The 18160-nt window shown below is 32.8% G+C and overlaps 1 protein-coding gene and 3 pseudogenes across 1 annotated transcript; 1 reads left to right on the forward strand and 3 right to left on the reverse strand.

Annotated features, from left to right (window-relative positions):
• Nucleotides 1–6: 6 nt before the first annotated feature.
• On the reverse strand, nucleotides 7–2352 carry LOC149526601 (receptor-like protein kinase FERONIA pseudogene; annotated as a pseudogene).
• Nucleotides 2353–3494: 1142 nt separating this feature from the next.
• On the reverse strand, nucleotides 3495–4809 carry LOC149526602 (receptor-like protein kinase FERONIA pseudogene; annotated as a pseudogene).
• Nucleotides 4810–7350: 2541 nt separating this feature from the next.
• LOC110425378 (receptor-like protein kinase FERONIA pseudogene) lies at nucleotides 7351–8805 on the reverse strand (annotated as a pseudogene).
• Nucleotides 8806–14230: 5425 nt separating this feature from the next.
• LOC110425084 (Alpha/beta hydrolase related protein) lies at nucleotides 14231–16841 on the forward strand. Its single transcript, XM_021439876.2, has 4 exons — nucleotides 14231–14708; nucleotides 14794–15065; nucleotides 16149–16317; nucleotides 16567–16841. The coding sequence occupies exons 1-3, from the start codon at nucleotides 14429–14431 to the stop codon at nucleotides 16212–16214; spliced, it is 618 nt and encodes a 205-aa protein (XP_021295551.1). The 5' UTR covers nucleotides 14231–14428; the 3' UTR covers nucleotides 16215–16317; nucleotides 16567–16841.
• The last annotated feature ends 1319 nt before the right edge of the window (nucleotides 16842–18160 follow it).

Consider the following 18160-nt stretch of genomic DNA (forward strand, 5'->3'; position numbering starts at 1 on the left):
TTCCTCAGGAAGAGCTGCTGGATGTTGTAGCCTAGCGTACTTTTCATTTTCCTCCCTTATTTCTGATTTTCTATTGCCTGCTATTTTGGTCAAGACTTGGAAGAAACCTGAAAGCAAATGTGAAGGATTTCCCATGGGGAAACTACTGCAGGAGAAAGGAGAAAGAAGCAAGTCTGGATCTGGATCTGGATCTGGATCTGGATTGATATTTGAGGTGTTACCTCATCGAGGAGAAGCCTTGCTTGACTTTGATTTAATCATTCATGTACTTTAACCATAGTTAAAGACTCTGCCCTCATGGTCATCACCGGCAAGAAAACTCGAAACATAAAATGTCAGAAAACCCCATCATAGAAGACATGAAATGACCCTAATACCTTGCAAGCCCCTGTAGCGTGTAGGTGACACAAAATTGGTTGTCAATTGTCTCCCAAGCCGCCCTTGGTGCCACCTGCTGATTAGGGACTTTTCTTTCCTTTTGTTTTTTTTGTCAGAGTTCTTGATCTTGAATGATATTGAGACTGAAATTTATTTATAATGCCTATAGGAGTTTCAAGCTGATTTCAGATCAACGGACTTTAATCCATACTCATATTATCGTTTATTATGAATGAAATAATTATTACTATTCAAAAAATAAAATTTGTCTCCAATTTTCACAACTTCAAAAAAATAATTGTGTTACAATCTTTTTGCCACCCCCAATCTGGAAATGTGCAAACCTGTCATAAGATCACTCACTAAGCTTTTCAAGAAAGTTTTAATATCAAAGACAAAGACATCAAACTCCAATGAGTGGAACTTCGATTCTTCTATGCAAATTAAAATCCAGGCCTTACAATTCACCAAGAAGCAAGAAAACGCCAATTAGAGCCCACAAATTAATTTCCATTTCTGTTTTCTTGTTTGCATCTATGTCAGCTCTTTTTGCTTCTTTTTTTCTTTCTTAGAAATTATTTGGTTAGGTGTCCGTTTTAGGAAGAAGAAACCATCCATCACAATCATAGCTAAGATATGAACAAAGAGATTGAGATTTATAAACTATGTTAGTTACATCAAAGAGGATTAGGAATAAAGATAAAAGAGTGAGAATTTTTCATTTCAGTTGTTATTATATTTTATAATCTAATCTTAATTAAATTTATATTCATAATTGACTTATTTTGATTAATTAAAAAATTATGTCTTTTAAGTCAATTTTAAATTAGTATTAATATCACAAACTATGATCAGAAACAGGAATACAAAATGATACTTCTCCGTACATGCATTTACCATGAGGATCAACATCCACCAATTCGGAATCTGCTTTCTCTTGCATCTCCAACGCAAGCTCTAGCATCAGCTCCACTTCACCCACGTCGGGCCGTGTATCTCCTTTCTCACTGGTACAGCGATAGGCAATATCCACGAATATCTTGAAACATCCTGGAGCTATCCTCCCCATCAGATATGGATCAATGATATTGTAAATGGTTCCTTCGCCTATGCACCGACGAACCCAATGAACTAGAAATTTTTCATCCTCGTCTAATGTTGGATCAACGACTGGTCTAGCACACAACACTTCAAATAAAACAACCCCAAATGAGTAAACATCGCATTTTTCTGAAAGTTCACAACCCTTGTTATGCTTTGGATCCACATAGCTGGCCGTACCCACCAATCGTGAGTCGATTTTTTTCAAAGCTTTTGACGTGCTAGAGTAGGAAGGTTGTGAACGCACCTTGGACAATGTGAAATCAGAAAGCTTACTCACCCATTTGTCGTTCAAAAGAATATTGCCGCTATTGACGTCACAATGAATTACCGCATGCTTTACTCCAGTATGAAGGTAATGTAATCCACGAGCCGCACCAATGCATATCTTTAGCCTGCGCTTCCATGGGAGTGGATTATAATCAGAACCATAAAGATGATGAAGGAGTGCCCCGTTTCTCATGAATTTGCATACAAGGATCATCCCGTCCTTATCATTGCAGAACCCGAGAAGAGACACGAGATGTTCGTGGCGCAGCTGGCAGAGCAACTGCACTTCTGTTCGGCACTCATCGGGTCCTAATGCTGTTAATGGACTGAAGCGTTTGATAGCAGCCAAGTTTCCACCATCGACAATCCCTTTGTACACCTTTCCAAAACCATATTTACCGATTAGAGATTTTGGATGGAAGTTGTTGGTAGCAGCTTGGATCTCGGTTAGAGAAAATTGACGGCAAATTTCCTCAGGAAGAGCTGCTGGATGTTGTATCCTAGCCTGCTTTTCATTTCCCTTACTTATTTCTGATTTTCTATCACCTGCTGTGAAGCAACTTGGAAGAAAACGTAAAGGATTTCCCATGGGGAAGTAGTGAAGGAGAAGGGAGAAAGGAGCAAGTCTGGACAGAGATTTGATATTTGTGGTTTTATTTCATAGAGGAGAAATCTCCTTGACGCTGCTTTTATCATTAATGTACTTAAACCATAGTTAAAGAGTTTGCCTTCATGATCATCACCGTCTAGAAAAATCTAAACTTAAAATGTCAGAAAACCCCAACGTAGAAGGCATGGAATGACCCTAATACCTTCATCAATTTCAAAGTGAGAAACTTCTCTTGAATTAAGGGAAGGTCTCCACATCTTGCATGCCTCATGAGCCCATGAAGTGATAAATTTAACCTTAATCTCGTTATCCCAGTGTGTAGGCTTCATGTTCCATGTCTTTGTCCTGCTCCCCTCAATCAAGAAAGTGGGAGTTTTGGTGAAAATTTTACTGCAAGCCCTGTCCGAGCAGGTTAAGCCTTTTGTATTTGTACAGGAACTTCACCACCAAAGCTTGAGTTTTATGTCAATAAAGTCTTTGACCATCGTAGTCTAAGACTTTGGTTGGGCATACTTGCTTTGGTTCGAATAAATAACAACCACTTTTCAAAAATATATATATGGTCAAATTAAATATATAATTTATAAATAAAAAATATGGTATAATTTTGTTTAAACATATGAAATTTGACATGGTAATGTTCACCATTGATCTTTCTTAAGATTTATGTCAAGACATAAATTTCGTTCATAGTGTTCTATATTTATAAAAAAGAAATCTGAGTAAATTTATTTTTCTAATCATATATAACATTTTTCGAGATCAAGTGAGACATGAATGATTTTAAAAAATCAAAAAAATTTAAAATTAAAAATTAGAGATCACTTCAAATTTTGAATGAAAAATTATAGAATATACCCGATTTATAGAAAAGTAGGTGCCTATAGAGAATTGGAATTTCTTGACTCTTTTGTCTTTGTGTGGATCTTCCATCTCAATCCATCCCTTAGCCTCCTTATACTTCATTCATAAGTAGTAATATTTTCTAGAGCAAGCTTGAAGAATGCTTCAGGTTATCACTTAGCATAGACCCACAAAAACAAAACAAAAAAAAAAGAAATATGGATTGATTAATATGTGATTTAATCCAATCTTATTTAAATTTATATTCATGTGTTTTAAATTAGTATCAATATCAGAAACTGTGGTCAGAAACAGGGATACAAAATAATACTTCTCTATACATACATTTACCATGAGGATCATCATCCACCATTAATTCGGAATCTGCTTTCTCTTGCATCTCCAATGCAAGCTTTAACATGAGCTCCACTTCACCCATCTCATTGATACAACAATAAGCGGCGTTCACGAATGTTTTGAAACACTCTGGAGCTATCCTCCCCTTAAGATATGGATGATATTATAAATGGTTCCTTCGCTATGCAATGACGGACCCAATCAGCTAGATCTGCTTCATATCGTCCAAGCTTAGATCAAAGACCTTTCTAGCACACAACACCTCAAATAAAACAACCCCAAATGAGTACACATCACATTTTTCTGAAAGCATACCATAAAGGGAATACTCTGGATCCATATAACCGAAAGCACCCACCATTCGTGAGTCTATGTTTTTCAAAGCTTTTGGCGAGTCAGAATAGGAATGAGGACGCATCTTGGATAACCCGAAGTAAGAAAGCTTACTTACCCATTGGTCGTCCAAAAGAATATTTCAGCTACTGACGCCACGGTGAATCACCGCATACTTTGTTCCAGTATGAAGGTAATGTAATCCACGAGCTGCGCCAAGGCATATCTCTAGCCTCTGCTTCCATGGGAGTGGATCATAATCAGAACCATAGAGATGTTCACGGAGTGTGCCGTTTTTCATGAGTTCGTATACAAGGATCATCTAGTCCTTATCATTGCAGATCCCTATGAGAGACACGAGATGCTGGTGGCGCAGCTGGCAGAGCAACAGCACTTCGTTTTGAAACTCCTTGAGTCTTTGTTTTGTAGTTGATTCTGCAATTGGTTTTGCATCTTTATACAAGCGTTTGACAGCAACCAAGTTTCCATCATCGACAATCCCTTTGTATACCTGTCCAGAACCACCTCTAACGATAAGCAAGTTTGGATGAAAGTTGATGGTAGCAGCTTTGATCTCGAGTAGAGAAAAATGACGATGACGGTAAATTTCCTCAGGAAGAGCTGCTGGATATTGTGTCCTACCCTGTTTCCCCTTACTTGTTTCTGATTTTCTATGGCCTCCTGTTTCCATAAAGACTTTGAAGCAACCTGAGAAAAACTGTGAAGGATTTCCCATTGGGTCAGTAGTGAAGGAAAGAAGCAGCAAGTCCTGATCAGGATTGATATTTCTGGTGTTATCTCAGCAAGGTGAAATCTTTGTTGACTTTGCTTTTCGCTATCATGTACTAATTTAACCATAGTTAACGACTGTGCCTTCATGATCATCTCCATCGAGAAAATTCTATACGAAAATGTCAAAAACCTCCCATCGTAGAAGTCATAGAATGACCCTAATACCTTCATCTATTTCATAATGAGAAACTTCGCTTCAATTAAAAGAAGGTCGCAATCACATCTTGCATAAACCCTTATGGGTGATACAACCAATTGTCACCAATTTTCACAACTATTAAAGATACTAGTGCTCCAATCCTTTTGCCACCCCCCAAATCTAAACTGTGCAAACCTGTCATAAAATCCTTCACTTGCTTTTCAACAAAGTATTAATATCGAAATCAAACACATCATATTCCAATGGCCCTAATCTTGCCATGGGCAAGACAAGTGGAACCTTGACTCTTTATGCAAAAACAATCCAGGCCTTACACTTGACCAAGAAGCAAGAAAAGGCCAAGAGCCCACAAATTAATTAATGTTCATTATAACTTTCTTGTTTGCATCTAATTCAGTTCCTTTTGGGGGGGGAATTATCTGGTTAGGTGGTCCGAACCAGGAAGAAGAAACCATTCAATCACAAACATAGATAAGATATAAGCCAAAAAAGTGAGATTATAAATTACAAGTCAGATAAAGATATTGGTTCAAGTCGATTATTATATTTGTTTTATAGACTTCAATTTACAAGTTTTTTCAAAAAATTATAAATTTAGTATTTTATCATCGTATCAAAATAGACATCGTGAATACATATTATATTATTAGAAATATCTTAGCTTTTGAGATTAATGAATACGTGGACATAATCTAAATTATTATATATTAACACAAAAGAATTAAACATATTATATTTAACTCAAATTTGAGGTTTGCCTGCTCAAAGTTTCTTTCTTTTCAAATATATTTCATCTGTGAGCATTCAACTACAACTTTCTCTAAAATCAATCAACATGAAAAATAAAATAAAATAATTTTTCCTTAAGAACCCAAATTTTGTGAAACACTTTTCGTTCTTTTTCTTCAATATAAATTCTTTTCTCTTGACATTCAAGCCTTTTATCAAAGAAATCGTGCGCAGTTCTTTAGTAAACTTTACCAAACATGAAAAGGCCCCAAAAGAGTTTGTTCTTCTTTCACTTTCCTCAGGTTTTTCTAAGTAACCAAACAGAGTTAGAATCAAATTCTCACCGCCGGACTCTCTTTGAATTGTTCTGGAAGGAAGTATTCCGGTAAACTTCTTCACGCTCTTCGCTCCAAAGTTGCCTTCTTCAGAGTTCCGCCGTTTTGCAGAGCAATTACGCGCCGTTTCATTTCTTTGGCCATTCAACCAAATTTGCTTTCCGGGCTTTCGCCTCGAGTAGACAAAACGCTCCGTGTCATCGACATTGTTTGGGGCTTAGCCCAGAGTACCTGGCCTTCTGGGCTATAGCCCTTGATCTTTCCTTAATGGGCCATATATATCAAGCTTTCTTTTTCTCCAGTTATTGTGTTTAAAAGGTTGAAACGCATCTATTTAGAATATTATTTATAAAAAAAAAATCAATTCTTTAGTTATTAACACCTTGGTGAATGAAAAGGAGCCTGAATCTTAACATTTCTAGGAAAATCTGAATTCATCCATTGAGAAAAAATGGGGGCAATTTCCATGCAAATCCTCACTTGATTCTAGAAAACAATAAAACATACAAAACAAAATCCAGCATATTCTAAAAATAAAAAGAAAGACCCCATCCTCTTCGATCCAAGCCTTAGCCTCTTCTCACGCTTCATTCACAAGGCAAAAAAGCGGCCACAATTTTCTTCTTCTTTTTTTAGTAATAGTATTATTTCTTAAAAATATAAGGTGACGTTTGGTATTTTACAATGCAATGTAATTATAGGTAATCTAATTGCAAATAATGTGATTGCAAGCAATGTGATTGTAGGGAACATAACATTGTAGTGTTTGATATATAAATAAAATAATGATTAAAATGTAGAAAAGATAACATTGTAGTGTTTGGTTTACAAATATTTTGTTGAGAATATAATATTAATTTTTAAAATTACTCATAATTATTAAAATATAAGTTTAATATATTTATATTTTTTATTATTAATTTTTATATAATATCATCTCTTAAATATATTTTTAATGTCATTTATTTTATTTTTATTTATTATAATAATTTTATATATTTTATTTTTAATATATTTATATTTTTTATTATTAATTTTTATATAATATGATCTCTTAAATATATTTGTAATGTCATATATTTTATTTTCATTTATTATTATAGTTGTATATATTTTATTTTCATTTTTTAATATATTTTTTTATATTATATATTTTATTTTAATTTATTTTACCTATATTATATAAATTTTAATTTTTTATATTTTATTTTGTTTTAATTTTTGATTATTATATTATATATTTTATTTTAATATATTTTATTTTAATTATAATATTATAAATTATTTTTAATAAGGTAATAAAATTAAAGGATAAAATTATTTTTACAAACATTGCAGAGTGCAATGTAATGTGATTGCATTGATTTTGAACTGCAATCACATTATATCCCTTGACTGTAATATAATTATATTGTAATCTTATATTACAATGGTCACTGTAATGTAAATTAATTAAATATATTATAAAAAATGTGTTCTCATTTTCTTCATTCCAAACACTACGTAAGTGATGTACTGCTCGAATCCAAATCCCCTGCCTTGGCTTCAAACTCTGATGTACTGTTGATACTGTCTACAAGCAAGCTGTGGTCAGAAACAAGGATAGAAAATGATACATCTCCATACACACATTCACCATGAGGATCAACATTCTTCAGTTCGGAATCTGCTTTCTCTTGCATCTCCAATGCAAGCTCTAGCATCAGCTCCACTTCTCCCATCTCAGGCCGTGTATCTCCCTTAAAACTGATGCAGTGGTAAGCGATGTCCAGGAATATCTTGAAACACTCTGGAGCTATCCTCCCTTTCAGATATGGATCAATGATATCGTAAATGGTGTTCCCTCGCGTATGCACCGACGAACCCATTGAACTAGAAAATTTTCATCCTCGTCCAATGTTGGATCAAAGACTGGTCTAGCACACAACACTTCAAATAAAACAACCCCAAAGGAGTATACATCACATTTTTCTGAAAATTGTTGACAGTTGATATACTCTGGATCCAAATAACCGAAAGTACCCTTCACTATTGAGTCTATTTTTTCCAAAGCTTTTGACGTGTTGTACGAAGGTTGTGAACGCATCTAGGACAACCCGAAATGAGAAAGCTTACTAACCCACTTGTCGTCCAAAAGAATATTTCTGCTACTGACGCCATGGTGAATTACCACATGCTTTGCTTCAGTGTGAAGGTAATGTAATCCACGACCTGCACCAATACATATCTCTAGCCTTTGCTTCCATGGGAGTGGATCATAACTACAACCATACAGATGATCACGGAGTGTTACGTTTTTCATGAGTTTGTATAGAAGGATCATCTCGTCCTTATCATTGCAGTACCCGATAACAGACACGAGATGTGGGTGGCGCAGCTGGCAGAGCAACTGCACTTCGGTTTGGAACTGATTAATGAATACTCGTGCTGCATCTGGATGGCAGCCTTTGACAACAACCAAGTTTCCATCATCGACAATCCCTTTGTACAGATATGCAAAATCACGTCTACCGATAAGCGACTTTCGATGAAAATTGTTGGTAGCAGCTTTGATCTCGGTTGGAGAAAACTGACGGCAAATTTCCTCAGGAAGAGCTGCTATCCTTGCGTGCTTTTCATTTCCCTTACTTATTTCTAGTTTTCTATTGCCTGCTGTGAAGCAACTTGGAAGAAAATGTGAAGGATTTCCCATGGGGGAAAATAGTGAAGGAGAAAGGAGCAAGTCAGACCTGGACTGATATTCGTGGTGTTATCTCATCAAGGAGAAATCTTTCTTGACTTTGCTTTGTGCTTTAACCATAGTTAAAGGCATTGCCTTTATGATAATCACCGGCAAGAAAAATCTAAACGTAAAATGTCAAAACCCCCCATGGTGGAAGCCCCCATGGTGGAAGGCATGGAATGACCCTAATACCTTCATCAATTTCAAAGTGAGAAACTTCTCTTGAATTAGAAGGTCACATCTTGCGTGACTCATAAGCCCCTGTTGGTGACACAACCAATTGTCTCCAATTTTGCATAAGTATTAAAGATACTAGTGTTACAATCTTTTTGCCACACCCCAAATCTAAACTGTGCAAACCTGTCATAAAGTCCTTCACTTGCTTTTCAAGAAAGTATTTATGTCAAAAACAAACACATCATATTCCAATGGCCCTTATCTTGCCATGGGCAAGGCAAATGGAACCTTTATTCTTTATGTAAAAAGAATCCAGGCCTTACGCTTGACCAAGAAGCAAGAAAAGGCCAAATTAATTAATTTTCATTATTACTTTCTTGTTAGCATCTAAATCAGCTCTTTTTGGGGGGAAATGATCTGGTTAGGTGGTCCGAACCAGGAAGAAGAAACCATTCAATCATAAACATAGATAAGATATAAGTAAAAAGAGTGAGATTTATAAACTACAAGTGAGATAAAGTTTTTTGGGTTCAAGTTGATTATTATATTTCTTTTTTAAATTTCAATTTACAAGTCTTTCAATTTTCTAAAATTCATAAATTCATTATTTTATAATCAGATCTAAATAGACATTGTGAATATACATTATATTATTAAAAATATCTTAACTTTTGAGATTTATGAATAAGTTGACATAATCTAGATTATTATATATTAACACGAAAAAATAATCTAGATTATTCTATCAATATATACATCTTGGATGACTTCATAGGTGACATAAATCTTAGAGTCAATTTTCAAGCTAAAAAGGTGTGTGTGGTAAGCCTTGCAAAAGTTGCAAATACAAACAAGGAAACAATGGGGGCAATTTCATGCAAATCCCCATTGCAAATTCCCACTTGCTTTCTAGAAAGCAATAAAATATATCAAAATAAAATCCATTATCTTCTATAGGAAAAAAGGACCCTATTCTATCTGTGTGTAAGACGTGGGCATCTGCCATCTCAATCCATGCCTTAGCCTCTTCTCAAACTTCATTCACAAGGCAAAAAACTGGCCACAATTTTCATTTTGTAGTATAATAGTATTTTCTAGAGCAAGCTTGAAGAATGTTTCACTTCATTACTTAGAATAGACCCACAAAATAAATTAAAAAATATAGATTGATTAAGATGTGTTTTAATTGAATTTTAATTATATTTATTTTAATTGATTTCACTTTAAACGTCTTGTCACGTAATTTTTTACATCTACGATGTTTTTTTATCGGTACAAAATGGGATTTTCTTTCCCTTCTTTTACACGATTAATTTTCATTGGTATGATTTCTTAAATTTTTTGTGCTACTAGTATTTAGGTTTTTCAACTTATAGATTAAGTAACAAGGGCAAGAATTTACTTGTTTTTGAAAGAGTTTTGACACCACGTTGAAGTTCGGGGTGATCAATACGCTTTGGAGGAAGTTTCACTTTCACACTCTCTCTCAAGAAATGTTTTTGTCCTTTTGTACTTGTACACTTTTTGGAGGAAATTTTCTGATGTAATTAACATTAATATAATTTTTTTCATATATTGTAAATTAATCATTGGATGATTAATATTTCCTTGTTGCTTTTCTTTCTCACCAAAATTATCATGACCCTTGGGATGAAATTTCAAACCATCCTATTAAAAATGAAAAAAGAATATTAGAGAAAATAAATATAAAATTAATAGAAGATTAGGCATATTAAGAAAGTTTTGGCTTGGAAAAGACAGTAATTAAGGGGGGAAACACTACACCAAAACACTATGAACAAACCTAATTCTAACCAATATTCATAGTCAACCCAATTGTAATCAAATAATTCTTTACCTACACCATTATCCTTTCTCTTTTCATTTTGCAACTAATGGGATATTCCCCTAAAAAGCAAACTCCAATAGATTTTCACCAAACTCAAACTTGCTTATGTGCTTTTCATAACTATTGAGTCAACCAGATCATGATTAATTTAATTGGTTTAATATCATGTAGTGATTAACAAAATTAATCCAGGACTAAAGTTGAATTTGGCGATACATTATTAATCAATGTTCAATTTCATTAGTACACTTCAATTTCATTCAATTTTGTAATTTATACTTCCAATTTTATTAATTTTAAGATCAAAAATATCAAAATTGTGAGAAATTTATAATTTACCTCTTATAATGTCGTGATAAATTTAACCTTAATCTTGATTAACAATTTTTTCTTAATCTCTTTTAATTACCCCTAGAGACAGACAGATGATTCTTGTGTAGGCCACATGGACCATGCGTTTGTCCTGCTCCTTCAATCTAGAAACCAAGAGTTTTGGTGAAAATTTGACTGTTAGCCCGGCCAAAGGCGGCTTTCCTATGCAATTCGCTTGACTACTTCTCCAATAAGGAAGATATCTCTCTAGAAAAATAAAAAAATAATCAACCCCTTCCATTTGGATTTTGACCAAATTATATTAAAAACAAAATTGGCTGCTTGGCCTCTCCACCTAAGAAAAAAAAATGGGAATTCCCTAATTTAGGTATACATTTCCATGGTCAAATTAAATATATAATTTACAATAAGAAACATATGGTTTTTGATTCTGTTTATACATGGAATTTCACATGGGAAAGGTGTTCTCCATTGATCTTTCTTTTAAGACTTATGTCAAAGCTTGAATTTCATTCATAGTGTTTTACTTTTATTAAAAAAATAAAATCGAATAAATTTATCTATTATTCATTACATTAAAAAAACCGAGTTGGAATTTAAAAAATTAGCATATACCCAATTTATAGAAAAATTATAACTATATAGTGAAGTGTTCATGTGAAGCAAAGGTGTCTCCTCCCACTCAAAAAGGTTAATTTTTAGTTTTTTTCTTTGGCTAGAGAGAAAACTAGATGCCTAGAAAGAATTGGGTTTTTCTTGGCTCTTTTGTCTTTGTGTAGAAAGTAATTAAAAAAGTATTGAATCTTTACCATATAGTACAAGTTAGATCATCTTTATAAATGGGACGAAAGGAGTAGATATGGGAAAAAATTGGGAAGAATAATTAATACAAGCATTGCACATTGACATCCATTGATGGCCAATCCGCCCACCAAATGGAAAAAGAAAAATGGGATACACGTTTGCATTGTCTTATCCAACTATCCTATCCAATATTCCAAACAATAATCAAGAAAGAAAATGAAAGCTATGAACTAAATTTTCCCATACCTTTAGCTATTGTTGGTAAAAAGTGTTACCTTGAGATATGAAATACTATAGATTAGTGTCATCTATGATTACGGGTCGCCGAAGAATTAAGTAAAAATCTAAAGTTAGAGTTGTAATATTAGTTTTATGCATATATTTTAATGTACCCATTTTTCAATGGAATGTAATTATGGTCATATTTTTTTATAAAATGTTTGTTGACATTAAATTTATGAAAAAAAAAGTTGGTACGGTTAGAAAGTTAAAAATTATTGAAATAAAAAGAGAATTAAAAATGATTTTGTAAGTTTAATTTGAAGATTAGCTCAAGAATTGTATTATATATAATAAAATTTCAAACAAAATATTTAAAACGCTTTATATAGTCAAAAATACGAGCTCAAATAGGCTGAAAAATTCAAACCTCCCCACGTCAAAACTTGTAGGCAATGTCCTACCAGAAAAAGGTATTGTATCAAGTGTAGACATCAGTGGCTGCTTTCTCCCCTAACAAAGACTTAACTGGTTGTAATTTTGGACTACTTCTAGAAGGAAAACATGTAAAGGATGAACAATTTTCTTTCCTTTGGAGTTGTTATTGATAGCAAAATATAGATATAATTAATTATAGTAGATTAGAGTTTTTTCTTCCCTCGTACCAAACACAATCTCGTACAAATTTATATAATAAAAAAAGAAAAATATTAAAAATTAAAAAAATTAATTTCATTTTAGATATTTTAAATTGCTAAATTATTTTTTTTAAAAATACTTGTTAAGAAAATTCGTTGTAATTGATCACAAATTATTGAATATAATTAACTATACATAATTACAATAACTTATAATGATACCTTTATACAGCGAGCACATATTTCATGCATAGTCAATATATAAAATCTATACATTATCATTTTACTATGAAATGTTACTGGACAAATATTTTGTTCATCAATAGTATATAAAATTCATACACTAACAATAAATCAAATCTAAACTGATTCGTATATAATTTATTATAAATTATAGTTGGGACTCATATAATAGCTTCCAAAATTCAAATCATGATTTTTTTTAAGAAAAAAAACATGTAGAGATTCTCAAGGACAAAATTTTGCATGTGATCACATGATTCTAAAGGGTCGGTTCCTCCATAACCGCCTAATTGGTGATTAAAATAAATATTTTAGTAACTGAAGTTAGCTAAACCTCTTAATTTATCCCTTTTGTCCTAAGCAAAAAAAGCATAATTTGCTCATTTAATAATTCATTATATATATGTATATATGATAAAAAAAATCCATGCAGACAGTTACCAAGTTCTTTAGTTAAAAGAACCCAAAATTTCTTTGTCTTTTCCACCCCTTTATTCTTCAGTTTGTGTTTAGGCAAACCAATCTAAAGTATACATATAAATATATATATATAAACAAAATGCTTTTTTTTTATAAAATTAAACATGTTTATGGTGATTAACTAATCATAAAAATAAATATTATTTGATGAAATTCGACTCTCTAAATCGATTTTACCCGAAAAAAAGTTCAAAATCAAAAGAAACATCAAAATTAAAGCTTGAAATTTTTTTTATCATTCGTTTACTCCCTATGTCGAATTAATTTACTTTGTTAAGTATATTTGACTCATAGAGTTCAAAATTTTTGATAATAAAATTAAATTAAAAAAATATACTTTCATAATATAGGTGAAATATATAAATAATTAGACTTGAATTTAATAAATTTACAAGAAATCAACTAACCCCGAATTTAATTGTAAATAATATAAACTTAAAGAAACATTAAGTACTCATAGAGTTCAAAATCTTCATTTTGAAAGCTTTAAATTTAAAAAACGAGAATTAAATTAGACAACAAAAATTTACTTCCGTAACAGGTGGTGATTGATATATATGGATAATTAAACTCAAGTTTAATGAAATTTGCACAAAACCGAAATGCAATTAAATGTAGATGACATCGACCCAAGGATTCTTAAAAGCAATACTTATCAAAATCATTATCTCATTCCAAATTTTTCACTTGTTATGCCACAATTTGTATTGGAATGAACCTCCTCTCTTAGACAAAAATTGGGTACTAAAAACATTTTAACAAGGTTAAAAAATGGAAAATGATGTCGTTGGTTGGTACTATGAGAAGGAAAAGATCTGTATGTATAGGTATTTCCGTTAACTAGACTCTTCCAATCCAACTGACCGGTTGCTTCCGCGTGTAAAGCTCGGAAGTCTTTGTCATCACCTCCTCCCCACAGGACAAGTCTAGTCAAAACATTGAACCTTCGTTTCCATTTCCTTTTAAGCTATAGTTTTCTCTGCTTCTTCCTCTTAAAACTCTGGTTCTTTTCCAAGCCAAATACCACCCAAGGTTGAAGGAGGGAAAAAGAAGAGATGGGGTTTTCAAAGGAAGAGAAATCGAGGAGATTATGGAGAGGTGTTAAGACTTTGTTTTTCTTGATCACCATGGTGATTTCTTTTCTTCTGTTCTCTGCACCAGTTTTCCTTGTTATTGCTGATGCCCTCTTGCCTTCTGCTTTGCTTTCTGCTTCCCTTTCTGAGCCTTCTTCTTTATCATTCAAGAGTCTCTCTTCCCATTTCAGCAACTATGATTTCAGATACTCTCTCATAGATATCCCTCTTATATCCATCATCAGATCAGCTGTTATAATCTGTAAGTGTACATAAAGAACCAAAACCCAAGTAGTAATTGTTTGTTTATAGCTTGTTTTGATTGGTTTTTTGTTTGTTTTTGGCAGGTGTTTATAGCTTTTGTGATGGGCCAAGACTTTCCAGGGGACCTTACTTGGGAATTACAATGATTTGTTCTGTTTCATCTTTGATTTTTGTTTCATTAAAGGCTTCATTTGTGTTCAGCACGAGTGTTCATAGAGAAGGGTATGTGACAGCCATGGAAACTGCTCTGTTCATCTGTTCACTGGCCTTGGCAGTTGCCCATATGATTGTTGCATACAGAACCAGTTGCAGAGAAAGAAGGAAACTCCTTGTCTACAAAATTGACATTGAAGCTGTAAGCTCCCCTTTTCTCTCTCTTTTCAGAACAGCAATGGTTTGCAGATTAAATTAATCTGATAAACTAGAAGGAAAGTCATCAATTAATTAAACTTAAATGGTACAATTAATTATGATTTGCATCGGGAAATCAGGACCATTAGTTGTCCCAACCTAGATGCTTATAATGAAAGAACAAGGAAACTTCAATTGGTCCACCAATTTGCACCAAGACTGTAGAAAGTTGGAATTTTGTGCTTCTGGGAGGTCAACTGTTTAATTATCTCTTTTGATTTTTTTTTTCAATTGGGTAGTGCCAATTCTAAGATATCTTGTAGAGGAAGGCCAAAATCTAAGAGTGACCTCACAAAAATTTGTTACCTTGGGATAATGACAAACACCAACTTGTGGTTTTGGATGCACATATTTGCAGTTTTGAAGCCGACTGCTGCAATTCTGTTTTATCTGTGCTTTCAAACCAAAGGGCTGCTACCATTATTAAGTTGCCTATTGGCACCTATGTTACTAGAATTCAGGGCGAGTGTCGAATACGGGTATCTGTTTAATCTATGTTACTCGAATTAGAAGTGAGTGTTGAATACAGGTGTGTAAGAATGGTTAAATTTTGATGTCTATGATTGTCTTTAATATTCACCTTGATTGAAAGGGCTAGAAGATTGACATGATCAAATTCCAAGAGAAAATCAATCCAATCGAATCTTGAACATGGAATCTGTGATGGACCGCCGCCCATGGCGTGGGGTGACTGAGACATATTCTATGTTTTGACCATCACACGGCATATGCCATTTGCAACTGTGCCCACATTCCTCCTATGTTTTACATCAGAATATGTGAAACTTTTTCAATCTTTGCTTAATTCTTTCACATGGTATCCTCCTAAATTTGCGAGTAGGAGCCGTGTGCTTGCTTCCTCATCATTAAAGACAAGGCGGTGTGCCTCATTTCTGCCTAACTTTCCAGCTATTTATTCTATTCACATGGAACTGTCTGCTAATCCTAATCCATATGAAATCCTTTGGGAACAACGTTAGGTGTAAACTGAATTATAATTGATGAATGATGTTCCTTATGTGTGCAGATTTCAGCTTGCAAGAATGGGTTCCCAAGGTATCAGAAGATTCTCCAAGAAGAAAGAGTGAAGTAAATACTAGCATTGTACAACCATGGAAAGGATTTTTCACATGGGAAATCAATCTACCTTTTCCCCCATCTTTTGGCTCATCACATTCTTCCATGCCAGGTTTCAGGTAATCAGCTTTAACTGCCCATGCTGTCTCATTTTTGTCTTGTTGCAAACTCAATTTCTTATCATCATCCATGTGCTCATCTGTTAGTTGGGGTAATGATGTGGAGGCCATGAACAAACATTAAAAAATGTCAAAAACCAGAAACCAACCAGCTTGATATTTGATTTGTTTATTGTATTTAATGGCATCAGATAGCCAAATCAAGGTACTCATGATGGGTTTTCTTCTCTTTTTTTTTTCCACTTGCAGATTTATCCAAAACAAATCGGGTACCTGGAAAACCAAAGAAGTTAACAGTGTTCTAGGAGCAGCAGTATAAAATTAAAACCCGTATATACAAATAGATGGGAATGAATTCCCTGCATATATACAAATTACTCTAGCTGGTGGTTGTGTATCTCTAAGTAGCGGCTCTGGTTTTGAGGATTGATCCAACATTCTTTCATGATTTTGAGTGTACAGATTGTATTTACATATATAAAAAATTCAAAGGAGTAAGAAATGGGCCAAAGGCCATTTCGTGACGATCTTGTGTGAAGATATACTCAATATACACACCAAATTCAATAGCATCTTTAGCATATCAGATTGGTGTATAGTTCCTGCAATTCAAGTATGTATTTACTGCTCTATTCGAAGTTAGCAATGGTAAGCTAATGGATGTATGCTTAAGGGCGGAGAAAAAACATAATATAAAAGATTAATGATTGTTTATAAGAATCAGCACTTACGTGTATAAATTATAAATTTATCAGAAAAAAAACTCATGATAAAATTAAAATTAATAAAATACTTTTAATTTAACAATAATTGCGGCTAATCTACACCTATAATTAGAACGAGCCCAGGTAGGCTTAGGCTTCAAGTTGGCTTAGGACCAGCGTCGGGTGGCTCCGGCTGCTGTGGCAGGCAAGCATAGGGGAAAAGTCAGAATGGGAAACGAATATGGACACTGGATTCAGCCGCCAGTAAACAAATATCAGTAAGTGTGGGAAAAAGTTAAAAGATGAATGCAAACAAGGGGGTTGCCTATGAAGTTCATCGTGGAATAAACATGCAAGCAAGTTCTATCAATGGCCACTTGCCCTTTTTTAACATGTTGAAGACTAAGCTCTCAGGATTGCACAGAGCTTTCCTAGTGACTTCAGCTAGACTGCCAAAGGCAATAAGATGAATAAACAGCAAATCTATACATAAAACTAGAATGAACCTTAGTGGGTTCAAGGTTACTCATCTTCCTTCACATTGTTTTTTTTTAAATTTAAATGGTAATATATTATAATTACAAGTAATATGATTGTAAAAATAATAATATTATAATATTTGATATATAAATAAATAATAATTAAAATATAAAAATAATATTATAATATTTAATTTATAAATATTTTATTAAAAATATAATATCAATTATTAAAATTATTTTTATTTATTAAAATATAAAGTTAATATATTTATATTTTTTATTATTAATTTTTATATAATATCATCTTTTAAATATATTTTTAATATAATATATATTATTTTTATTTTTATTATAATTTTAAATATTTTATTTTTTATTTATATAATTTTTTATATTATATATGTTATTTAAATATTTTTCCTTAAAGACTATAAATTTTTCTTAAGTTTTGCATGATTGCTGTTGCCTCTGTATGAGGGCAAATTCTACAATAAAGTTAACTTTTCCTTGAGGTTAAGGAAAAAACTTAAATAACTTTTAATAAATAAAAATAAAAAATTAATTAGAGGAAAGAAATAATAAAGAAAATAATAAAATTTTTATAAAAATTAATTATTATATTCATATTCTGGAATAGAAAATATTAACCATTTAGAT

The sequence above is a fragment of the Theobroma umbraticum genome, unplaced genomic scaffold (genome assembly GCF_002168275.2).
Source record: "Theobroma umbraticum cultivar Fairchild unplaced genomic scaffold, ASM216827v3 scaffold_81.0, whole genome shotgun sequence".
Classification (NCBI taxonomy): Eukaryota; Viridiplantae; Streptophyta; class Magnoliopsida; order Malvales; family Malvaceae; genus Theobroma; species Theobroma umbraticum.

Bases quoted from the DNA above. Each gene is read 5' to 3' on its own strand.
- LOC110425084 (XM_021439876.2), top strand. From the start codon at position 14,429: ATGGGGTTTTCAAAGGAAGAGAAATCGAGGAGATTATGGAGAGGTGTT. The intron at 14,709-14,793 runs GTAAGTGTACAT...TGTTTTTGGCAG, and splicing joins CAGATCAGCTGTTATAATCT to GTGTTTATAGCTTTTGTGAT. The intron at 15,066-16,148 runs GTAAGCTCCCCT...TTATGTGTGCAG, and splicing joins ACAAAATTGACATTGAAGCT to ATTTCAGCTTGCAAGAATGG.